Genomic DNA, 26760 nt, shown 5'->3' on the forward strand with positions numbered 1-26760 from the left:
TAGCAGCATACACAAGGCAGTGGCCCCCTATAGATGTCAAAAAGCCAGAAATGCCACTGCAGAGAGTAGAAGGTTTTAAATAGCTTGCCAGATTGGACATAGTACATAAGATCATACCGGATGATTTTGTGCCTGGAAGGCCTTAGAGGATACGTCATTTACCAAAGCGGGAAGAAATGACTGGTGGAAAAGGCACCCATGATCATCAAGAACCTTATTGAAGATTATCCTCTGAAGTCTAGGGCTGCCATTAGGAAATGACACTGGTTTCATCGATGGTTCACCAATGGCAGTGGGATATGCAGTGCGTCATAGGACCTTGAAACATCAGAGGCCTGGAGGTGTAGCACCTAAACAGAAGCCAGGTGGATGCAATTACAGTACTGAGCAGTGAGTTCAGAGGGGCAAGGTCAGGAGGACTGGCCTGCAGAGAGTTATGGAAATGGCCAACAACATGGCATTCCTGAGGGCAAATTATATGGGTATATGGTGGCAGATACTACTTTTGTCTTTTTTTTCTTTTCTTTTTTACTCGTTTTTGCTGGATTGAGAAGCTGCCACATCATACAAATTCTTCAGTAGCTTAATACACGTTTGTTAGGCTGACATCATCCCACAGCCACTGGGTGCTTAGTTCTGTTTCTTTTTTCTGTCCCATTCCTCTCCCTCTCTCCGCTTTTTCCTCTTAGGTCAGTAGAGATTAGCCAAATACTGTCTTCAGGTTTACTGATCTTTCCTGACCAGTGTACTGATGTCTACTGATACCATTGAAGGCATTCCTTATTTCTGTTACTGTGAATTTTATTTCTAGCATTTTCCTTTATGTATGTAGTCTACCTTTTCCACTAGACCTTTTAATGTAATCATAGTTATTTTAAGTTCTCTATCTGATCATTTCAACATCTTGGTCATTTCTGTGTCGTTCTGTTGATCACTTTGTCTCTTGACAGTGTCTCTTGACACTTTTCTGTTTTTTTGTGTGGTAACTTTTTGTGGGATGTTAAACAGTGTGTGTAAGCTAGTAGAGACAGAGGTAAATAGTGTTGGGCCTAGAAATGGGCATACCTCTTAGTGTGGGAAGTTGAATCAGTCTAGTCTAGGGTAGATCTGAGCTTGGGTTTTGTTGCCATGGTTACCTTCAGTGCACCACTGGCTTCAAATTTCTGTTTCCAAATTCAGTATTGGCTCTGCATAAGTTGCAGGCTGATTTTTTCTGGAGGATTTTTTTTTTTTTGTATGTTCCTGCTTCACCCCATGTTTTTGGTCTTCCTAGTGTGCCTTGTGCTTCAGAGAGCATTTCTCTTCCATGCTGTTGCTTCTCCACCATTAATGAACTACTCTTGCTTGTTCTCAGTACTTGCTAGTCTTGGGGTGAGAGGAGGAGACAGAGTGAGTTGCGTTGTCCTGGTCCAGCCTACATCTTAGGCCTTGTGTCCCTGCTTAAGGGACAGGGGCTTCTTAGATGGTTCTTCATCAGTGATCCTGCTCCTCCAGTAACAGTAGACCTTTCATGGCATGGATCCTTGATTGTTTCCTGTCCCTCTCGTGGTTGAAAGAATCTTCACTGTGCCTTGAGGATGAAAGATTTGCTGCCCTTCTCACAGCAGTGTTATTCTTTAAGGAATAACATAAGGCAGAAAGGCTTGCTTGGGGGCTTTATGCCTTTTCTGCAGCAGCAGCAGCAGCTCCCTCCTTTGGGCCTGCACCACTGAGGGTAAGGCTTTCTCTGGTCAACTGCCTGAACCTCAATCCCCCCCCTTTTTTTTTTAAAGCACCAGGAGGAGTCTGCAGGTGGGTAAGAGTTTCCCTTATACCTGTGGTTCACAGAGGTTCTGTGTTCTCATGCTAGTGTTTCAGCCTGTAGCACTTCATTAAGAATTTCAGTTGAATTCTTTTATCTGCTTGTTTGGCAATCCCTGTCTTACTGCCATCTCTACCATAGTTGAGCCAGTGCTTATTTTGGGGCAGTTTCCTTAGATTTTACTGTAGGCATATCTCAAAGATACTGTGGGTTTGTTTCCAGGCAACTTCAATAAAGCAAATATCACAACAAAGTCAGTCACATGAACTTTTTGGTATCCTAATGCATGTAAAATTTACATTTACACTGTAGTCTGTTAAATGTGCAATAGCATTACGTCTAACACAGTCTTTATACTTTAAAAATACCGTATTGCTAAAAAATGCTAACCATCATCTGAGCTTTTAGTGAGTCATCTTTTTTGCTAGTGGGGTTCTAACCTCCATGTTGATGGTGATTGCTGAAGGTTGGGATGGCTGTGGCTATTTTCTTAAAATAGAACAAAATGAATTTTCCCACATGGATGAACTCTTACTTTCATGAACCATTTCTCTGTAGCATGTGATGCTGTTTGGTAGCATTTTACCCACGGTAGAATTTCTTTAAAAATTAGAGTCAATCCTCTCAAACCCTGCCCTTATCAACTAATTTTAATATTCTAGACCTTTTGTTACTTCAACAATCTTTACAGCATCTTCCCCAGGAGTAGATCCCATCTCAAGAAACCATTCTCTTCGCTCATCCATAAGAAGAAACTCTTCATCTGTGAAAATTCTATCATGAGCTTGAAGCAATTCAGTCACATCTTCAGACTCCACTTCTAATGCTGGTTCTCTTGCTGTTTCCACCGCATCTGCAGGGACTTCCTCCACTGAAGTCTGGAACCCCTCAGAGTCATGCATGAGGGCTGGAACCACCTTCTTCCAAACTCATATTTTTTTTTTAAAGATTTTATTTATTTGACAGAGACATAGCGAGAGAGGGAACACAAGCAGGGGGAGTGGGAGAGGGGGAAGCAGGCTCCCCGCCGATGTGGGGCTCGATCCCAGGACCCTGGGACCATGACCTGAGCCGAAGGCAGATGCCCAACAACTGAGCCACCCAGGTGCCCCTCCAAACTCATATTACCGTTAATAGTATTTTGGCTGCTGCTTTTGAATCGCAAATGTTCTTAATGTCATCTAGAATGGTGAACCCTTTTCAGAAGGTTTTCAATTTACTCTGCTCAGATCAAAGGAATCACTGTGACAGCTATGGCCTTATGAAATGTATTTTTTGAGTCCTAAGACGTGAAAGTTGAAATTACTTCTTGATCCATGGGCTGAATAGATGTTGTGTTATCAGGCATGAAAACAACCTCAATTTCATTGTACATCCTCCTCAAAGCTCTTGGGTAATAACCAGGTGCGTTGTCAATGAGCAATAATATTTTGAAAGGAATCTTTTTCTGAGCAGTGTGTCTCAAATATTTAAGCTCAGTGGTCTTAAAATATTTAGTCAACCATTTATAAACAGACACAGTGTCGTCTAGGCTTTGCTGTTCCATTTCTAGAACACAGGCAGAGCAGATTTAGCATAATTCTTAAGGGCCCGAGGATTGTCAGAATGGTAAATGAACATTGGCTTCACTTAAAGTCACCAGCTGCAGTAGTCCCTAACAGAGGCAGCCTGTCTTTTGAAGCTTTGAAGCCAGGCATTGACTTCTTTCTAGCTGTGAAAGTCTAGCTAAGGCTATTTCATCTAGATTAGAAATCAGTTGTTTAGTGTAACCACCCTCATTAATGATCTTAGCTAGAGCTTCTGGATCACTGGCTGCAGCTTTTCGATCAGCACTTGCTGCTTCACCTTGCGCTTTGTTGTCATGGAGGCGGCTTCTTTCCTTAAACCATTCTCTGCTAGCATCAGAATTTTCTCTTGCAACTTCCTCACCTCTCTCAGCCTTCACAGAATTGAAGAGCGTCTGGATTAGGCTTTGGCTTAAGGGAATTAAGGCTTTGGTTTGGTCTTCAAACCATTCAAACTTTCTCCATCTCAGCAATAAGGCTGTTTCACTTTCTTATCACTCTATTCATTGGAGTAACACTTAATTTCCTTCAAGAACTTTTCCTTGTTCTCACAACTTGGCTGTGTGGCCCGAGAGCCTAGCTTTCAGCCTGTCTCAGCTGTGGACATGCCTTCCTCACTAAATTTAATCATTTCTGACTTTTGATTTAAAGCGAGAGGTGTGTGACTCTTCCTTTCACTTGAATGATCATTTAGAGGTCATCGTAGAGTTACTAATTGGCCAAAATTCAATATTGTGTCTCAGGGACTAGGGAGGCCCCAGGAGACAAAGATGAGGAACGGCTGGTCACTGGAGCAGTCAGAGCACACCCAACGTTTATTGATAAGTTTGCTTTCTTCTGTGGGCATGGTTCACGGTGCCCCAAAACTGATCAAATATAATAATAATGAAAAGGTTTGATATAAAGTGAGAATTAGCAAAATGTAGCACAGAAACTTAAAGTAAGCTAGTGCTGTTGGAAAAATGGTTCTGATGGACTTGTTGGATGCAGGATTGCCATGAACTTTCAACTTGTGTAAAACAAGATCTGCAAAGTCCAATAAAATATGATATGCCTGTAGTTGGTTGCTATGCCATCAGTTCTCTGGGTTCAGACAAAGTAATCGTTTTGTAGATTATCTGTTTTTTCCTCTTTTTTTAAACTAGAAGGGGATATGATGCACTTTCCAGCTTTCTAAATCCCACGTGGAATTTGCAAGTCCCAGTTAATTTATGAAACAGGCTTTTCTTGTGGCAATTTCAGAGACTGGTACCTAAGTGTTCAGTTACGTTGATCATGTGTCTCTGCCTTACATGTAGCAGTTAATGTTTAGCACATCTTAGCAATCTTTAAGGGGCGACTGGGTGGCTCATTTGGTTGAACATCCAAATCTTGGTTTTGACTCAGGTCATGATCTCATCGGTGGTGGGATTGAACCCCACTCAGCGTGGCTCAGCATGGAGTCTGCTTGAAATTCTCTGTCCCTCCCACTTGTGCTCACGTGCTCGTGCTCTCAAATCTTTTTTAAAGGAAAAAAAAATCTTTAAGACTTTGTGAGTTGCTTCTTTAAAAAAAAAAATCTGCACGTGGCTGTGCATGTACATTTCTATTCAGTTTTATCTTTTTGGAATTCCAGGTGACCAGTTAAAAGACCTTTATGACTGATTCTCTAATTCTTTTATCTTTTTTTCACCTATATTCCCTCTTAGGTATCTCAACCTGACCCCCCATTTTTTGAAAGATACCTTCAAATTCATCTTCCAGTTTTTCTATTGAATATTTAATTTGCTGTTAATTTTTAAGACTCCTCTATTTTTCTGAATGTCCCTTTTTTGAAGCCTTCATTTCTCGTTTACAAGGAAATATCTCCTTTTTTGAGGCTATTTTAGTTCTTTATAAGGTTTTCTTCATTTTTGTCTCGTTTTTTTTTCCTTCTGTCTGATCTTTGTTCTTTGTGCTGATCAGATCTCAAATCTGGTTGTAATTGGCTATCAATTCATGTTTAAGAGTGACATTTCTCAAAGCTTGTAGAGGTTCAGTAAGCATGAGTAGGACTTGCTGACTGGTGGGCTTCATTGTACAGTGAACTTTGTTGAATTTGTGGTGGTTTTGTACCTTTTTTGTGATGTTTTCATATAAGTGTATATAGCACATATTGACCTCTGTGCCTCAGATTTCCCATCTTTAAAAAGAGGTATTATAATAGACCTACCATATAGGATTTTTGTGAAAATTTAAATGAGTTAATAAAAGTAAAACTTTTAGAACAGTGGTACATAGTAAATGTTAATTATCGAGTAGTATTATGTCTTTCATTTGTTTAGAAATAATTGTTTTTTAAAACCTAAATCTAGCCTTAAATTTGCTCTAAGTTTATTATGATCTTAGGAAATCATCTTTTTTCAGAGGAAATTCTGTTGATATTTTTCAGTAAAAATTTGGATTTTGTGAGCACCTGGGTGGTTCAGTCGGGTAAGGCATTTGCCTTCAGCTCAGGTCATGGTCCCAGGGCCTTTAGATCGAGCCCTGCGTTGGGTTCCCTGCTTAGCAGGGACATAAACGAAAAGATGTGTACTTTAGATGGGCAAATTGTATAGCGTATGAAATCTCAAAGTTGCTTAAAAAATGATTAGGGTTGGGATGCCTGGGTGGCTCAGTCATTAAGTGTCTGCCTTCGGCTCAGGTCATGATCCCAGAGTCTGGAGATCAAGCCCCACATCGGGCTCCCTGCTCAGCCAGGAAGCCTGCTTCTCCCTCTCCCACTCCCCCTGCTTGTGTTCCCCTCTCGCTGTGTCTCTCTCTGTCAAATAAATAAATAAAATCTTTAAAAAGATTAGGGTTATTCAAGTCTGGTACCACATGGCACATTTAAGTTAAGGAATGTTATTTCTCAACCTATTTAATATCTCATCTAACAGATGAAACACTTGGAAAATGTCCATACCCAGATTATGTCTTTAGGCCATTACCACAGTTTTGATTACTGTAGCTTGGAGGTAAGTTTTGAAATCAGGCAGTGTGATATCTACAACTTATTTTTTTTTTCTCCTAATACTGTTTGGCTCTTTAGGGTCCCTTGAGAGTCCATATGAATTGTAGGATGGGATTTCTATTTCTGGAAAAAGTATCATGGGGATTTAATAGGTATTGCAGTAAATCTATAGATTGTTTTGGGTGGTGGTCACATCTTAATATTAAGTCTTAAGTCTTACTGTCTGAGCACTAGATGTCTTCCCACTTATGCCATTTTTAATTTCCTTCAGCCGTGTTTTATAGTTTTAGTGTACAAGTCTTTTGCCTCCATAGTTTACTGCTAAGCATTTTATTTCTTTTGATGCCATTGTAAATGGAATTGTTTTAGTTTTGTTTTCTGATTGTTCATTTTATCTTTGCCTAATTTTAAATTGGGCTATCTCTTTGAGTTGTAAAAGTTCTTTATTCTGGATACAGGTCCCTTATCTGATACATGATTTGTAAATATTTTCTATCATTCTGTGTGTTGTTTTACTTTACTAGTATGAAAACATTTCTCCCAAAAATGCTACCCTAAAGATGATAGCAAACACTAAGGTTTTATTAGAATTCACTTTATTAAAATATTAACCGTTTTTCTATTCTTAAATGTGGTAATATATTTTATAGAATAACATTCAGCTGTAAGAAGTATATAGACTGTTACATAGATACTATATAATATGCTGGAAAATACATGATATATTAGGTAAAAGGTATAACAAAAGCAACTGTCATATGAATAAAATTATGTTTAAAGAAAGCTTCAGGGGTGCCTGGGTGGTTCATTCTTAGTTAAGTGTCTGACTCTTGGTTTAGGCTTGTGGTAATCTCATGGGTTGTGAGATTGAGCCCTGCCCTGCAGGGGGCTCCACACTGAGCAGAGTGTCAGCTTGAAGATGCTCTCCCTCTGCCCCTCCCCCCACTTGTGCTTTCTCTAAAATGAATACATATTAAAAAGTCTCAAACTTATGCATAGGAAAGTAATTAGAAAGAAATACACCAAAATGTTTATGGTAGTCATATAATGACTAGGACAATGAGTATTTTGTTTTCTACTTTCTGTATTTTTTAGATTGTATTTAGGCATTTCTTAGTACAAAAAAATTTTTGGAAAGAACATAGGAAATTTTTTGACCCAAAGTAAATATGTAACTCATGGGGGAAACGTAACATGCAATGACACAGGATGTCACTTCCTATGTATCTGTGCAGAGTCAATATGACAGAATAGCACTGCGTTTCATTCATCTTGCCCTCGTGTAGAACGAAAGCAGATGTGTTACCACCGTCCCGTCCCTGAGTGCTATACATTCCAGTAACATTAAACATCAAATCTGTAATAATCTCCTGAAAATCTGCATTCTTCTGCATTTCTACTGCCCTGTTAAGTTGTATCAATGAACTGCACACCAGTGATACTGGACTTACATACATTACCAATTAGCTTGAAATTTCTAAAAGCATTTAACTGCTTAGAGTAAATATGAATGATACAGTTTCTTGAATACTTACTTGAAATCGTTTGCTTCATTATAAACCATTCTTTTGGTGGTATATCCTGTCAGTCTATATCACATCAGAAGATGTTCTATATCTTAAATCAGATATTGAAAAAAAATAATTTCCCTAACAGACCTAGGTTTTTTTAAATAGGCATCGTAGGAATAATGTTAAATGTATTATCAGCTATAATTTTAATAATGGCTTTATTAACTTATACATCTAGTTTAACTACATGAACCAATTTGGTAAAACAGATGATTTACTTAAAAAATCAATTATAGAAGTTGTTTCTGTTAACTGTGGATTGGCAGTTGTTTAGGCAATCATCAGTTATTACAGTTAGTTGAATTGTAGTACAGTCGACCCTTGAACGACACGGGTGAGGGGCACTGAGCCCCACACAGTTGAAAATTTACATGTAACTTTGGCTCCCCCAAAACTTAACTACTAATAGCCTACTGTTGACTGGAAGCCTTACCAATAACATAAACAGTTAATCAACACGTATTTTGTATGTTACATGTATTATATACTCTATCCTTACAATAAAGGAAGGTAGAGAAAGGACAGTGTACTAAGAAAATCGTAAGAGAAAATACACTTACAGTACTGTGTTGTATTTATTTAAAAAATCTGCGTATAAGTGGACCTACAGTGTTCAAACCTGTGTTGTACAAGGGTGGGCTATATTGAGTTTACTGTAGTTCCTTACTGTATTCACCTACTGTACACATAACTGATGTGCTTAAATCAGATTCCTGTGGTACTTGTCTCTATTATAGAAGCTTGATAGTAATTAGTAATTTGGAAAAGGGCTATAATGCAATAAAGTCTTAGTTTAATAGCTAAAAACAGTTTCTCTGCTTTTTTAGGAGTTGGTAATGCTTCTTTTAGAATATAATGCAGATGCTACTGTTGTTAATGGGAGTGGACAGACAGCAAAAGAAGTCACTTATGACAAAGAAATCAGAAACATGCTTGAAGGTAAATATTATGGATCTTAACATAAATATCATTTACTTTAATGATAGGCAACGTCCAGAATATAAGTAGAAATAGGTTCTGGGATGCCAAAATAGACTAAATTGAACTTATACTCTAAAGATAATATGATCTTGGAGTCCTTGATTAGACACAAAATTGTTTTGAGTTTCCTCACAGCTTTAAAACTTAAACAGGTTTTTAAAACTTGTCATAATGTTGTATGATCAAATCTTCAACAAAATTAGAAGTAGAAAATGAGACATGAGAAGAAGTATGACTAGTGGGCTGCAGAAGCATCCTGATGAAGTGCGGGACAGAGAAGCTGTGAGAGGTACAGCTTTTGGGAGCTGTTTGATGTTGGGGAAGACCATTCTGGCCAGTTCCGTTATCCTGATGACTGCATTGAAGTACAACGGCCCACAGTAATTTCTTGATGAATCAGCATCATAGCTAGGAACTTCAGATATTAAACTGTGTTAAATAAGGTATGAATCTGCAGTAACTTAGAGCAGTTTCTCTAAGATAGAATAAAACATATTTTGGTGCTTACATTGGGAAACTGTCATATGTTAGGCTATCCTCTGAGTGGCCATGGCTTTGCTGTAATTAATTTTGGTAGTATTTCTATGCTAGAGAAGATTTCTTACTTTCTACTTTGTAATAAAAAGCACGTATCTTGTGTTTCTTTGCTTTGTAATTCAGAGAAAGGCAAGATAATTTTGTATCTAAACGGTATTTATTTCTTAATTATTATTATTTTGCTGTAGTGTTCCATGATTCATTGTTTACGTATAACACCCAGTGCTCCATTCAGTATGTGCCCTCTTTAATACCCATCAATTTAATTATTTTTATGTAAAAACCAGTATCTTTTTACGACTTTCCAGTTGTCCTTGAAAACTAAAATATTCTCTTGTTTTCCCATTAAAATGATGTTTGCTTGTCAGACATCCTTAAGTCACTGTCTTAACTCACTCTTGGCTTTAAAATAAAACCCTTTCATTTAAAATGAATAAGCATATCAACATAAAACATCTTCTGTAAGGCTCTGTATTATGTGATTTTTTTTTGGGAGATTGCACATGTTAGATGTGATCCTGCCCTTTAATATATTGTGATCTAAGTGGGAGGATGAGGTCCTGTTCTTGACCATGTCCTGTCATTTTATTATTTTAAGTAATCTCTGTGCTCAACATGGGCTCAAATTCATGACCCTGAAAAGAATTGTGCTCTGCTGACTGAGCCAGCCAGGCGCCCTTGTCCTGTTGTTTTAATTGTAGCAAGATGAGAACCTGAAACTGAGGTTTTCCTGACAGAGTGGAATGTTAGTTTAGCCTGACAAGTTGATATTTAGTGGGGCTGATCATAAAGACATGTTCTACTGACTCCCCAAAACCCAAATCCACTAAGGACAAGGGTTTAGTTGACTTACAGACATTATGATTTGTCAGCTAATAAGATGATAGCCTGGGAAATGGAAGTAGAAACTTAATTGATTCTGCTCTGATGAGATCACCTTGGCCAGATATAATTTGTGCATATCACTTTAAATGGGTCAGACTTCAGGGAGTGCATCTAACAGCCCTCCAAGACTATAGGTAGAACGGAAACCACATGGTAGGGTAATGCACTAGAGACAGGAACTGTCACAGCAAAATCATACTCAAGTATCTAAAGAACTGTTACATTGTAATCTTATCTGTGTAATCTTATCTAGACCAGAGCTAGGTTGACCCCAGTTGACCAAGTGCCTAGGAGTTGATCTTTGGGTCCTGTGTATTGTAATAATGTCTTGGGTTGCATTCAAGGAGTATGTTCATATGATTGGAGTTACTCAGACAAGGGTAGATGACTACTTGTCAGGCACTAGAGAGGAATACCTTCTTCTACATACCATTTGTCTTTCATTTTATTTTGAGAAATTTCTAACCTACAGGAGAGTTTCAAGAATAGTACAAGCACTTATAAATCCTTCACTTAGGCTCACCAGTCATTAACATTTCGCCCTATCTGGCTTATCCTTTTATATATTATTTAATGTTTATTTACTTTTAATTTTTTGCAGAACTATTTGGGAGTAATTTAGAGACAGTAATACCTTAGCTCTATTTCAGTATGTATCCCTTAACAAAGATATCTTCTTACATAATCACAATATAGTGATCAATTTCAGAAAATTTAACATTATTATATAGTTTATATTCAGATTTTTGTCAATTGCCCAAATAATGTCCCTTGTAGAAATTTTCCCCCAATCCAGAATCTCTCATTGTGTTGTCACATTACTTTAGTCTCCTTTGTCTGGAATAATTCCTTAGCCTTTGCCCTTATGATCTTGACCTTTTTGAAGAAGGCAATTGTAGAAGTATTTGTAGAATGTCTGGGTTGTTTTTTTTTTTTCTTTTCATATAATGAGATTCAGGATATGCATTTTTGCCAGGAATGGTGAGGTGGTATCCTTTATCAGTGCATCACATTAGGATACATGATGTCATTTTGTTCTATTACTGGTAATGTTATCTCTCATAACTCAGATAACATTGTTCACAGTAAAGGTACTTCCTCCCTTTGTAAGTAATAATCTGTGGTAAGAAAAATGTAAATTTCCAGTTTACCAATAATCTTTTATTTTTATTATTTTTTTAACCAAATCTCTTAATCGTTGATTTTTAGCCTTAATAATTCTTGCCTTGAACCATTTATTACTATGGAGATTGCAAAATTGTGATTTTCTTTTGTCGGTGAAGTACATTTGCCAGGTTCTTGCCTGCATTTCAAGTATATTACTATTTCACTTACCCTGTGCATGTATATAAGTGTGTTGTTAGGATGGAGTTAGACTTCATGATCTCTGCATCCTTATTAACTCTGGATGCAGATTCAAAAGAAAAATAGTTTATTGTCATATTAAAATTAAAATTTATAGGACAAATAATTTTTTGAATGGAATATTTCCTTTAAACACACTTATTGAGGTATAAAATAGATGTATAAAAGTATACATCATTAATGTACAGCTCAATTGTTTTCACAAACAGAACACGTCAATGTAAATAGCACATCAAGAAACAGAATGTTACCTGCACTCTAGAAGCCTCACTTCCCCAACTGGAATTTTTCCTTTTCATTGGCTGGGTCAATAATCTTTCAGTGTCCTTAATGAGCACAGGACAAGAACATATGCATGGTTTTCAACTCCAAATCCCCATTTTCCTTCAGTTATACACCTAGGCAATGTAGAAAGAAGCATTAGGGTACCCTTCACCTCCTTTTCCTAAAGTCTAGAACCAACATGAGTAAGCATTTATTTGATTATTCACCAAATATTTATTGGCCAAATATGCATTGAGCCAGACACGTTCATAAATGCCTAGGATACACAGCAGAGTAAGAACAGTATCTGACTGCAAGAATGACTGAGGGGATAAATGACAGCTCTGAGTAGTACATGTAATAGTAGAGGCATGTACAACAGGGATCGGGATGTGACTGTTCTCAGAGCTCACAGTCCAGTAGCCAGGGGACCAGTAAGAGGAAACAGTGAAGAGCGTGAATCCCAGCAAAAGCAGAAGCCATTGAGAGCCTATGCAGACGCTTGGGTGCCTTCCTCTGAGGTGGGGAGGGAGTCTGGGTGTGGAAATAAAAACGTGAGACTAGAAGATAATGGTACATTAGGAATGTTAGTCATTTCTTTAAACTAGTTCCAGCTATTGCCATATTCAAGGTAGTGTTTCCCCAGTCCCTTGGCTCCCCAACCTGCTTTTTTGTTCATGACTTGACTTCAGCCAGGAAGACCTGAGAAACCTTTTGTAATTACTCCCTTGCAGTCTTGGCACCAGGATTTTGTGCACATGTTTGAAGTGAGATTACTGAGCCTTTCTATGAAATTGCTTCTTTCTTATAAGCCAGAACAGAATTAAAATCTAGCAGAAAGAGACCTTATTGCATATTCCAGTCTCTGAAATCAGATTGCCTGTTGTTCTCTTTCCCTGCAAGTGTGGTTTAAGAAGCAGGTTAGAGTAGTAATAATAGCCTGGTCTCTGGAACCAGCCTGCACAAGTTCAAATTGCAACTCCTCTCTTTCCAGCTGTGTGACCTTGGTTTAATTCCTTAACTACTTAGTGCCTCAGTTTCTTCATCTGTACAATCAGGATAATAGTAACACCTACTTCATAGCATAGTTATGAGGATTTAATGAATTAATATATTTTTTCCAAACTCATTTTTGAAGTATGGTTGACATACACTGTTATATTAGTTTCAGGTGTACAACATAGTGATTTGACAATTTTATATGTTACACATTGCTCACCATGATAAGTATAGTTTTCTGTCACCATATAAGGTTATTACAATAATGACTCTATTCTCTATGCTATATTTTTTCATCTCTATGACTTATTTTATAACTGGAAGCTACTTTTAAAGTGCTTTGAATAGCACTTGGTATATAGTAAGTGCTATAAAATTTGTTAAAATAAATCTTATGTGGAAGTATATAAGTATATATAAATCTACTTATTTATATGGTTTGTACATCTTCCTACCAGTGCTATTTCTTATTGTTACTTTTCACAGATTCTAAGGTTCTGGAAGGTATGAATGCTACTCCCCAGTATATCTACCTTTCCAAGGCAGATATGTAATAGTATTTCAGCATGCAAAAGTAAGTCATAATTATTTGTGATGGGTATTGTAGTAAGATACTTAAAGACCTCTGAATTGAAAACATAAATTCATCTGAATCTGAAAGAAGTTTAAACTCTGTTATCTGAAATGTAAGGCAATGAGAATAACAATAAAGTCTTTAACTGCATTTGAATTATAATACAAAACATTGTGACTTTTTCCCCCAGATCGCTTTATTCTTACACCTTTGTAATGATTTTGCTATAGGAATCTAACTAGAAGTGGAGTAACATGTACCTTCCTTTCACAGCTGTAGAAAGGACTCAACAAAGAAAGCTTGAAGAAGAACTTTTGGCAGCAGCGAGAGAAGGCAGAACAGCAGAACTCATAGCTCTGGTAAAACAGCAACAACAATGTGTATTCTTTACCCTTCAGGAAAATTTTAACTTAATGTTAACTTCATAATTTAGTCAAATTGTGGGACCAAAATACTGGAGATTATAATAATAGTACAAACATCCTTAAGTATCTAAAAACACTTGGCATAATTATAGTATAAGCAGGATACATTGTAATGATTATATTTTTCTCTGAATTTATTTACATCCCCACCCCCTACTGAAAACCTGATGGATTAAGAAACTGATTTTTCAAGGCAAATACTTAATGTAAGGATAATTTTTTCCAGAGTAAGCCAATTAAAATTGAAACAATATGTAGGATCCAATAAAGGAACAAGTTTCTCTAATTTTGATAAGCAATAATTTCTGAAAGGTGTGCTACACTTTTAGAAAGTAACATATAAAGAAGGGACAATATTTGGGAATATTTATATCATGGTAGAACAGACTGAAAACTTTACCCATTTTTTTTTTCCTTTTGGAGACCTACTTTCTAGTTTCCATTTCCCGCATAGTCTCATTAAACATGAAACCAAATTGGTTCTAAATTCAAGACTGAAGCATTGCCGTTTGCTTTAAAGTTATTTCAGCTCATTTGAAAAGGCCTCTTTGGTTTCCAATAAAGTGCCTCAAACATTTTTTAAGCTTTGTGAAATGGAGACTGTGTAAAGAAGTTTTTAAAGCAGTCATTTGGGAACAACAAATTCCGTAGAACTTTAACATTTATACATTTAACATTTATGAGTTTAACTCTTCTGAATGACTGCCTATGGGAGACTGGTTTCTGGTTTGTATTTTTGCTGTCCCAAGTATGAATCACAAGACTGGTAGAAGGGAGCAAATCTTAGTGAAATCTTAATGTTCAGGGGTGGTGGGGTGCCATTGGTATAGTGCGTGGTGTCTGTGGTCACGGGAATGTGGGGCCTGAGCTTTCCTGGCACCTTGAGGACAAACATGGGGAGTGACATGAATTTGCTGGTTTAGTGAGGAAGAAGCCCTTGACCGTCTAGCTTCCTAGAGCTCTGGTGTTCATCAGCTTCTATAGTTTGAGGCCCCCCCCCCCGCCCCGGAACATGCAGTTATACCTTAATGTGTTTTATGGGAGGAAGTCTATCTTTCATATGTAATTCTGCATTGCATGTTTTCATTCGTTAGCTCAACAGGCCCAATCCTCCTGATGTTAATTGTTCGGATCAGTTAGGAAATACACCCTTGCATTGCGCAGCTTACCGGGCTCATAAGCAGTGTGCCTTAAAGCTTCTGAAAAGTGGAGCAGACCCAAATCTGAAGAACAAAAATGGTAAGCATGTTGGTAAAAGACATTTTTGGTCATTTGGAAGCTATAAAAATAAATCCGTGCCATATAAAATTGCTTTGTTTTAATATCCAGCCTTTGTTAAACTATATGGCTCCTACTTAATTTTGAAGTCAAGGCATTCACACAAAAGAAAAAAATAAACTTACTAATTTCCTTCCTAGTTTAAGAGTTAACTGTTGAATAATACCTATTCCATAGGGGGCAGTAATGATTAAAATAGGCCGCCCCCCCCCCCCCCCCCCCGCCAAGGGAAAGAGAATATAGTTGATTCTCATTATTTAAGATAGATATGTTCTGCCAAGTTGTGAACAGAGAATTAATGAATACTGAGCCATTGGTCCTAGGGGGAATATGGAGTTACATTCTTGAAAGCCTCTGGTCACAACATTTTTATACTGATTAATATATAACTTTATTTTGTGTGTATTTCTGTTTTAAAACACTTTAATATATATTGTTCATGAACATAGAGCTTATGCCAACAGCACTATCACTCATGCCTGAGCAGAGTTTGTCTAATATAATATATTCTCCATAAAGCACATCATAGCTCTCTTGCTCTTAGGAACATTAGATAACAATTCAATGCCATGTTTGGTGGCCAGTTTCAACAGTGAAACTACCAACAAAAAGCAGAAATACTGAAAACGTGGCAGTACTAGGTAGACTGTGATAGGGACATTTGTTCACTGTGTGAGAGCTGAAACAGGAAGGCAGAGTGCCACCTTGTTCTACCTCAGCTGGGAACATGAGAAGACTCAAATTTTTCACCACTTTGGATTTGCCTGTGAATGACCGAGAAATTGCTATAAGTATTGATTTTGGGGTTACAAATTTTAGCAATAGGCACCAAGGCAAGTGTGGAATGTACAGGTAATGAGTTTCAACTCTACATGCATGACAGTATCAGAGATGGTGTCCTGGGTATTCAAAGGGGGAACATTGCATTAGGGCCATTCACTTTTAAGGATGCTTCCCCCTGCCTACCACCAAACCTGGATTAGGACTTGATTTGGCAGTGGTCCACCAGGACCCTTTTTTCACCTCCATCATTGCCAAAATCATACTCCATGATAATTGCTGACTTACATATTTGCATCCCATGAGACTGGATTCCTAGAGGCAGAGCTAATACCTTACTGTCTGGTTTACCTGGGATCTAGAGTAATGTATAGCTACATGACACCTTCTGCATGTTACATGTTTGTTGAAGGCTTAAGTAATTAGAAATGGCTTCATGAAGGAATAGGTATTTAGTATAGACTGAAGTCCTAGTAGGATTTTTTTTTTAAATCCTCTCTAAATACCTGTAGCTCTAACAAAATGCACCACTCAATATTTTTCTTTTTAAACATAAACAGAATATCATTAAATTTTGGAAAGGGTATTTTAAGCAGAGAGAAGAGTATGACAGAGGCATGAAGATAAAAAAATTCAAGTCAAGTTTAGGTGACATCCTCATTTTGGTACATCCACACATGTACAGGGTAGCAGTACTAGGTAATCCTATAAATGCAGATTAGGCTTGCATGGTGGAAAGCCTTAAGATGCCAGATCATTTTACCCCTTAATTTGGAAGTTCAGGGGACCATGATAAAGAAATAGGTGAGCAGTGGAGAGATGAGGTACTTTAAAAAGATTAATGTGGTTACAGTATCTAGGATGGGCTGTGACAGAACCAAGACTATAGGGAGGGGTCCGTAAGACCATTGGAATGGTCTTAGGTGAGAGGTAATTAGGGCCTGAACTTTTATTGACCTCAATGGGAATAGAAAGGAAAAAAAATTGATGATAGAATTTTCTGCTCTCCTCCCTTCCTTTGTCCTTTATGCTATAGATGGCATTAACCAATAGATACATAATGAGAGCCACATATGTAATTTTAAGTTTTCTAGTAGGCACATTTAAAAAGTAAAAAGAAACCAATGAAATAAATTTTAATAATCTATTTTATTTTAAACAGTATATCCAAAAGCCATGTCAACATGTAATCAGTGAAAAATAGTGAGATCTTACATCTCCTTTTTGATATTAAGTCTTTGAAATCTGGTGTATATTTGGCACTTACCAGCACATCTCAGTTTGAATTAGCCACATTTCAAGTATGCATAGCTACATGTGATTACTGGCCACTGTATTGGACATAGTCAGCTCTAGACATGGCAAACTGTTTGAGTCTCAGGTTAACCATGCTGTCCCTACCCTGCCTGTGCTCTTCTCCCTGACAGAAATGCCCTTTTCATGCTTGTCTGTGTGGTAAACCCTAGTCTCATTTTAAAAGCTCAAATTGTCTTCCCCAGAGAGGCTTTCCCTGTATCTTTAGGATAGATATAGGTTCTTCCTGGAATCAAAGAAGTGAAACCAGGGGATAGAGAAGGGAAAACACTCAGGAGATGTGAGGGAAATATCAGTTCCATGGAAGCCAAAGGAAGACTTAAAATGTGGAATAAAGGGGTAGGGTGTATTTGTTGTCATGCGCAACTTACACTGAAGAAGATAGATATTTAGACACTGTGGAATTCAGTGACTCAGTGCCCAGAGGTCCTTTCTGAAAGAGTAGTGTCCACTGGGTAGTTGAGCAACAGCAGGGTTAGGGGTTAAGGATTGAGTAGGCAATGAGGAAGCGGAGATAGCACTACTCATCTGCTTCTCTGCAGTATTTGAGAACAGAAGGAATGGTTTCATCGCCAAGAGGAAGATTTTTTAGGCAGAGAGATTTAAGCATGTTTTTAAAGTTAAGGAGGATTAACGCAGTAGAAAAAGAGCTTGATGATTTAATTGCAGGAGTTAGAAAATGTAACTTTAAAAAATGCAATGCTTTGGTAACGGCAAAAAAACAAAAACCATGTTCCAATTGAAGGATATAAAAGACCTAAAAATGGAGAAACCTATGATGTTTTTGGGGAAAAAACTCAAAATCAAAAAGCTAACAGTTCTCTCCAAATTAATTCAAAGTAATCCCAACCAGAATCCTCAAAGGGTTTTCATAGGACTTGATTACCTGACTCTCATTTCTATAGAAAAGTCCAGGGCAGTGAATTTTAAAGTGGAAAGAGAAGATGGGGGGTTGTCCTGCTGGATAAAAAGACTAATTCTGAACCCTATTGGAAGTAAAATATTCATTTATTCAACAAATACTTAGTGTTTATGTGCTGGATACTATTCCAGGAACTAGGGATCTAGAGCAGTGAAAAAAAAAAACAAATCCCTGCTTTCAGGGAGCTTACATTCTAATAGGAGAGAGCCATTGAAAAGCAAACATTATGTCAGATGAGATCAGTGCCTAGGAGAGGGGAAAAAGGCAAGGAAGGAGGAATTGGGAGTGTGTTGGGTGTATCGAGGGTTGCTGCTTTATGAAAGGTGGCAGGAAAAGCTCTGTGAGAATGGTACTTAAGACTTGAAGCACTGTCAATACCTAGGTAATGAGGATGGTCCTAGGCAGCAGATGTGGGAGGTGTATGTGATGTCTGTCATGAAAAGCAAGGAGACCAGTTTGTCCAGAGTAGAGTGAGGGGAGAGTGGTTGGAGGAGGAGGTTAAAGAGGCATTGGGAACTGCATGATGAAAGGCCTTGTGGGTTATCATAAGAATTGTGGCTCTTACTCTTTGTGAGATGGGAAGATGTGGGAGGGCTTAGAATGCAGCAGTGATGTGATCAGACCTAGGTTCTAAAAAATGGTCACTGACTGTTGTGAGAATAAATCCTAGGAAGATGAGAAAGGGAAGCAGACTATTGGAATAATCTGGTGAGAGAGGATATTGACTTGGATCAGGATAGTGGCCACACAAATGATGTAAATGCTTGGATTTTTTTTTTTTTTTTTTTTTTTTTTTTTACATAATTTGAAGGCAGAGTGGTCAGGATTTTCTGATGGCTGGGATATGTGAGGTATGAGAAAAAGACAGGAATTGAGGGCGAATTTACAGTCTTTCAGCTGAGGACCTGGAAAAAGGGAATTTCTAGTTACAGAGTAGGGTAAGACTGCAGGGAAGGGTAGGCTAGCATAGCAATGGCTGAGAATTAGGAGTTTGGTTTTTAAGGTGTTGAAAATTTGAAATCCTATTCTACAATCCAAGTGAGATGTCAGAAATAGAAGTTTGTGCTTAGGAGAGATCTCTGGGTGGAGATATAAATTTGGGAATTGTCAGCATGTAGAGTTAGTAAGGGGATGGATAAGATCACTTAGATCTTGGTATTAGTTCAGGGTCATGAAGATGAACAGACCAGATAGTTTGGAAATTAAAATATGTACATATGGGGAACTTGATAGATGACAAAGGTGGCATGAAAAGTGGATGAGGAAAGAACTGAGTAAATAATGCTGGGGCAATTAGTTATCCATATAGATATACATGAGAGATACACATATATCACATATATACCATGTATGTGGGATGTGTGTATATGTATCTTGCATATATGTGATTATGGAGGCAGATATCTGCCACAATATGCTGTCTGCAAGCTGGAGAACCAGGAAAGCTGATGGTGTAATTCAGTCTGAACACCTGAGACCAGGAAGGCCACCAGTGCAAGTCCTCGAGTCCAAAGGCTGAAGAATCAGGAGCTCCTATGTCAGAGGGCAGAAAGAGAAGGATATCTCAGCTCAAGAGATGACAGAATTCATTCTTCCTCTGCCTTTAGGCCCTCAATAGATTGAATGATGCCCACCCACATTGGTGAGGGCAGATCTTCTTTACTCAGTTCACTTGTTCAAAAGCTAATCTTATCCAGAAACACCCTCACAGGCAGACCCAAAAACAATGTTTTATCAGCTTTCGGGGCATCTCTTTAGCCTGTTTAAGTTGACACACAAAATTAACCATCACATAACCCAATTCCATGACTGTGTGATATGGTATAAAGATAGATATATGGATTTGTAGAACAGGAGCGAGTCTAGACAGCAACCTATATATAGGGAGAATTGATTTTTGATAAAGGTGTCAAGGCAATGAGTGGAGAAAATGTTGAGTTTTATAAGTTTTTTTATATATTTTGGATTCTGACCCTTTATCAGATATGGCATTTGCAAATACCTTCTTCCATTCTGTATGTTTAGTTTTGTTGATTGTTTCCTTCACTGTGCAGAAGCTTTTTATTTTGATGTAGTCCCAGTAGTTTATTTTTGCTCTTGTTTCCCTTGCCTCAGGAGACATAACTAGAAATAAGTTGCGATGGCTGATGTCAAAGAAGTACTGCCTGTGCTCTCTTCTAGAATTTTTATGGTTTCAGGTCTCACATTTAAGTCTTTAATCCATTTTGAGTTTATTTTTGTGTATGGTGTAAGAAAGTGGTCCCATTTCATTCTTTTGCATGTTGCTGTCCAGTTTTCCTAATACCATTTGTTGAAGAGACATTCTTTTTCCTATCGTATATCCTTTCCTGCTTTGTTGAAGATTAATCAACCATATAATTGTGGGTTCATTTCTGGGTTTTGTATTCTGTTCTATTGATATGTGTCTGTTTTTGTGCCAGTACCATACTCTTTTGATTACTACATCTATTTAACTTGAAGTCCAGAATTGTGGTGCCTCCAGCTTTTTATTTTTCAATATTGCTTTGGCTATGCAGGGTCTTTTGTGGTTCCAAACAAATTTTAAGATTGTTCTAGCTCTGTGAAAAATACTGTTGGTATTTTGACAGGGAATGCATTAAATGTGTAGATTGCTTTGGGTAGTATAGACATTTTAACAATATTCTTCCAGTCCATGAGCATGGAATGTCTGTTTCTTTGTGTCATCTTCAGGTTCTTTCATCAGTGTTGTATGGCTTTATTCCTGGATATCTTACTGCTTTTGGTGCAATTGTAAATGGGAGCGATTCCCTAATTTCTCTTTCTGCTGCTTCATTATTGATATATAGAAATGAAACATTTCTCTATGTTGATTTTATATCCTGCAACTTTACTGCATTTATCAGTTCTAGCAGTTTTTTTTAGTAGAGTCTTCAAGGTTTTCTATATATATAGTATCATGTCATCTGCAAATAGTGCAAGTTTGACTTCTTCCTTGCCAATATGGATGCCTTTTATTTGTTTTTGTTGTCTGCTGTGGCTAGGACTTCCAGGACTATGTAAATAAAAGTGCTGAGAGTGGACATCCCTGTCTTGTTCCTTACCATCAAGAAAACTCTCAATATTTCCCTATTTAGGATATTAGCTGTGGGTTTTTCATATATAGCCTTTCTTATGTTGAGGTAGGTTCCCTCTAAACCTACTTTGTTGAGGATTTTTATCATGAATGGATGTTATATTTTTTCAAATGCTCTTCTGCATCTATTGAAACGATCATATGATTCTTATCCTTTCTTTTACTAATGTGATATGTCATGTTGATTTGCAAATATTGAACTACCCTTGCAAACCCAGGAGTAAATTCACTTGATCATGGTGAATGATTTTTCTAAAAATGTATTGTAGGGTTCAGTTTGCTAATATTTTATTGAGCATTTTTACATCTATGTCCATCAGTGATATTGGCCTCTAGGTTTTTTTTTTTTAGTGGTGTCTTTATCTGGTTATGGTACCAGGGTAACACTGGTGTCATGGAATGAATTTGGAAATTTTCCTTTTCTGTTTTTTGGAATAATTTGAAAAGAATAGATAGTAACTCTTCTTTAAATGTTTGGTAGAATTCACCTGTGAAGCCAGGAGATTTTTGATTACCAATTCAGTTTCTTTGCTGATTACCAGTCTGTTCAAGTTTTCTGTTTCTTACTGTTTTAGTTTTGGTAGTTGATATGTTTCTAGGCATTTCTCCATTTCTTCTAGGTTGTCCAGTTTGTTGGCATATAGTTTTTTATAATATAATCTTATAATTGTATTTCTGTGTTGGTGTTTGTTATTTTTCTTCTCTCATTTGTGATTTTATTTGGGTTCTTTTTCTTTTTGATAAGTCTGGCTGGAGGTTTATCTTTTCTATTTTTTTGAAGAACCAGCTTTGTTTCATTGATTTTTCTTTTATATTGTTTTTTTAGTTTCTATATCATTTATTTCTGCTCTAATCTTTATTATTTCCTTCCTTCTGTTGATTTTAGGCTTTGTTGTTCTTTTTCTAGCTCCTTTAGGTGTAAGGCTAGGTTGTGTGAGATTTTTATTACTTCTTGAGGTAGACCTGTATTGCTATGTAGTTCCCTCTTAGGACCGCTTTTGCTGCATCCCAAAGGTTTTAGACTGTTATATTTTCATTTTCATATGTTTCCATGTATTTTTTATTTCTTCTTTGATTTCCTGGTTGGCCCATTCAATATTTAGTAGCATGTTGTTTAACCTTCATGTATTTGTGGTCTTTCCAGGCTTTTTCTGAAGGATAAGCTTGTAAATATAATGGAAGTTGGGTACAGATACCTGGAAAGGACTTCCCTAGCGGGCTCTATGAACTACAGAGCAATGGGAACAACTACATTACATAATTTAAATTTTATCTACTAATTACTAGTTAAGAACTAAAGTTATTTTCCTACCTGGGAATTAAGCAAAGGAATCCTGAAAGTGCCAAAAGAGTCAGTACCCTAAAATTGATGTTAACAGTATGATTCCTAGTGCCTTTACCAATTTCCCAAAGACTTGAATAGTTTTTTTAGGTGGTGGTTTATAATGATTATTCCTTCAAAATTTGGATTCCAAAAGCATTCTAGTGTAACAAGAATTAATAGTCCCATGTGAATATCAGTCTAAACTAAAGAAATGTCCCTGTAAACATCAAAAATTTGATTGTTGGTGTTTAAATATACTTTAACCCTATAGTTTATAAGTGTTCTTGATAAAAGTCAGGATGACACCTTCTGAGAAAGTATTTTAAGTCCTACTGTCTGCATTATAGAAAAAAAAAACACCAAATTATTAAAATAGTCTTTTTCTTTGGCATATTGTATAACTTTCTCACTTCATACCTATTTTAGAACAGTTTTTTAAAAATTGCAAAACTAATGCTTGTGTTCAAAATGAAGAAAATGAAGGCACCCACAAAGTGGAATCATCTATGACCCAAATACCCATAAACACTTAGCTTTTAATCGTTAGTTATTATTCTCTGGTAGACCAAACTTTTTAAAAAAAGTTTAAAATAATAGGGCCGCCTGGATGGCTCAGCCAGTTGGGCATCTGACTCTTGATCTTAGTTCAGGTCTGATCTGAGGATTGTGAGTTCAAGCCCTGCAGTGGGCTCTACACTGGGTATGAAGCCTACTTTAAAAAAATTTTTTTTAAGTTTAAAATAATAAATACCAGCTCAAGAGTATAGGCAAAAGGAAGGTCATGTATTACTAATATCAGAATACAGAGTTATCTCATCGTATTACAAGGCAGGCATCAGAAGGGATAGAATCAGGAGCTATTAGGAATCAAGAAGGCTACCACTCATTGTATGTGTATCCTTCTCTCAATGCTTGATCTCTCATTTCTTTCTCTTAGCAGATCAGTTTTCCAGTATATATGCTGGAAGATGACTGCCCTGAACTCCATTCAGTAGACCAGGATTTCCTAACCTCAGTTTTAAATTTTATTGGGAGATAATCCAATGGCACCCACTGTGTTTGGGGCCTGCCTCTGATACAGACAGCTGGAACTCTGGGGCAGGGCCTTATGGTGCAACCATGGCTGCTATGTCTCCCCCAGGGGGTGTGGAAAGAGCAGTGCTCAGATACTGGTGAAAGAGTGAGGCAAATGCCTCAAAGTGTCTACTCCTTCTGTTTTATGGCTTGTAAATAGAGTTGACATATTAAACTCGTGCTTTTTATCAAGTATCAACAATTTTTCCATATTGTCTCCAGAAGCATAGTCTTCTTAGCTCACCTTCTGGATAGTATTTCACATGGATATAATTTACCACCCAAAACGCCAATAATATGGACAATGATTATCTGCTTTTCGACTACTAAATTTTCCCAGTTTTTTCTTTTTTTAAAGAAATGTTTTGCATTTTTATTTAAATTTGTTGATCCTCTTCTTTGATTTCTTTGAACACTTCTAGACTTAAGATTCGGTAAATATTTGATTGTTTTCTCCTAGCTTATCTGTAATCACATTCATTCATTAAGCAAATGCTGACCCTCTACTGTGTGCCAAGAACAATTGTAGGTGCTGGGGATCCACAGCCAACAAAACCTGACAGTCCCCACACTCTCAGAGCTTATGTCCTAGTGGGAGGATATAGACAAAATGTGAATACACATATAATGTCAGGCAGTGAGGTGCAGAAAAATAAAACAGGATGAAGGGGATAGAGAGTGATGATGTCGGGGGCGGGGCGCCGTTGTTTTGGAAAGCATGTAAGGGAAGGCCTCTGTGAGCACAGAGCTGAGTTAAGGAGTGAGGCCTGAGGATATCTGGCAGAAGACCATTGAAAACCGAGGACAAGCAAGTGTAAAAGCTCTGGGGTGGGAGAGCACTTGGCACATTTAAAGAAGAAAGCTGTCACGGTGCCTAGGGCAGGGCAAGTGGGGGGAGAGGGGTAAATCTGGGAAAGTAGCCAGAGGCCCAGCCCTGTTTTTTGCAGGGTTTTGAGTAAGCAACGTTTATATGGGAGTGTGTGTTAGGATGTGAGACTCTCAAATTGCTAATCACTTGTCTTTATACCCTTCATCGAGCAATCTTTCCTTGTCCATTGTTTATGCCTTTCTCCTACCTTTTAAGAATTTATTCTCCCTCTCCCTCCCCTAGCTTGGGCTCTCTCTCACTCTGTCTCAAATAAATAAAATCTTAAAAAAAAAAAATTAGGCTCTTTTGTTTTCTGTTCTCTTTCATTGCTTCATCTCTCTCTTTTGCAGGTATCTCATTTTTTTAAAAGATTTTTGAGAGAGAGTGAGAGAGAGAGCATGAGAGGAGATAGGGTCAGAAGGAGAAGCAGACTCCCCGCTGAGCAGGGAGCCTGATGTGGGACTCGATCCCAGGACTCTGGGATCATGACCTGAGCTGAGGGCAGTCACCTAACCAACTGAGCCACCCAGGTGCCCTCAAGTTTCTCATTTTTAATGATTGTTTTTGTAATGTGTAAATATCTGATAAGGTTTCTCTTTTTTTTTTTTTTTTTTTGGACGATTGTCTTTGACATTCTTACCTGTTTATTCTCCTAGATGGCATTTAAAATAATTTCTTCTGGGTTTGTAGTAAATATACCATTGGTATGTTATTGTAATTACATTCTGTATAAATTCCTTTGAGGAATGTTGACATTTTTATTTAGTGTTCTCACTAAAGAACAAATTTATAACATGTAAAAATTTAAATATTGGATCATGCCTGGTTTTTATTTTGTTTGATAAAAGATGTACAATTTTGAATTGACTGGTTATGGTGCTCATCTGGGTAGGGAGGCTATTTCATTCAGTTAAAATATTTAATTCTTACTGTGTGTCAGGCACTTTAGGCATTGAATCTAGAAATGAAGGCTTAGTACTGGAATTTCAGCTAGTTGGCAGGAGTTCAGAATTTATTTTTGGTGTAGGGCAGAATTCTGTGAAAGAAATCACATTGTCCTCCTCCCCTTCGCCTAAAGGAATAATTTCTCAAAAGTGCCCTGTAGATAGAATAAAAATAACAGTTGGCAGACCTTTTTATAAGACCTCTTCCTATATGCTAGCTAGAAAACTTGAAGTGGCTATTAATTTCTCAGTTAACACTTTATTTTCCCCACTAAAGTGATAATTAGTCCAAGTTTTACCCATTGGCAGTCCTATAAATCTACCTTTAAAATCTGAAACCCTTAAACTTCTCTATTTTCCTCTGTCTCCATTTTATCTATGGCTAACTCTCTAGTCCAAACCACTATTATCTTTCACTTGGACTATCACTATTGCTTTGTAACTGTTCTCTCTGCTTTTCTCTTGCCCACATTTACAAGGCATTTTCCATACTGTAGCCATGGTGATCTTTTAAAAAATGTTTTTACTGAAGTTATCAAAGCTTAAAAAATAGTGTAATTAATTGATGTGCTCTTCACTCTCCTTCAGGAATTCTCAAACTGGCCACTCTCCTGTTACTATGTTGTTTTGTGTATAAATATTTCAGTATAGGGGCGCCTGGCTGGCTCAGTCAGTTGAGCATGTGACTCTTGATCTCAGGGTTGTGAGTTTGAGCTCTGTGTTGGGTGTAAAGATTACTTAAAAATAAAATCTTAAAAAAATATATTTCAGTATAATTATAAAAGATAGGGCTTCTTTAGAAAAAACTATAGCCACATGTTGGTTGCACAGCTCTGAATATACTGAAAACCACTGAAATGTACACTTTAAATGGGTGAATTATATGGTATGTGAATTATATCTCAACAGAGCTGTTAAAAAACATTGCTACAATAACATCCTGTTAGTAACAATTTTACAAAACCATCAAATAGCCATAGTTCACATTTCCCCCTATTACCCTTCTAAATTTTTTTTTTTTTTTTACACTTTGATGGTTTTAAACATAAGTCAGATCATGTTCCTCTTTTTCTTAAAACCCTGCAGTGGCTTTTCATCATATTTAAAATAACCTAAAGCCCTGTATTGACTCACAGAGTTCTGACCTACAAAGCCCTGACATGATGTGGCTTCTGGCTTCTATCTCTCATGCCCAGTAAATTG

The 26760-nt window shown here is 37.3% G+C and overlaps 1 protein-coding gene across 6 annotated transcripts in view; it reads left to right on the plus strand.

Moving 5' to 3' along the window:
- The window catches only part of OSBPL1A (oxysterol binding protein like 1A), a 230944-nt gene that overhangs the window by 56616 nt on the left and 147568 nt on the right, over positions 1–26760 (plus strand). For 5 of the 6 annotated variants that reach the window (XM_028098294.2, XM_088019584.1, XM_088019586.1 and 2 more), the window contains 3 exons: positions 8736–8847; positions 13787–13872; positions 15033–15177. In XM_028098294.2, coding sequence (XP_027954095.1) covers positions 8736–8847; positions 13787–13872; positions 15033–15177 — 343 coding nt within the window. Of the gene's footprint in view, positions 1–8735; positions 8848–13425; positions 13514–13786; positions 13873–15032; positions 15178–26760 lie in introns of those variants that run through there. The other variant, XM_028098299.2, reaches the window with a different exon arrangement.

Source organism: Eumetopias jubatus, unplaced genomic scaffold, assembly GCF_037043125.1.
Source record: "Eumetopias jubatus isolate StellerSeaLion01/CBP00866 unplaced genomic scaffold, mEumJub1_p1.0 scaffold_16, whole genome shotgun sequence".
NCBI lineage: Eukaryota > Metazoa > Chordata > Mammalia > Carnivora > Otariidae > Eumetopias > Eumetopias jubatus.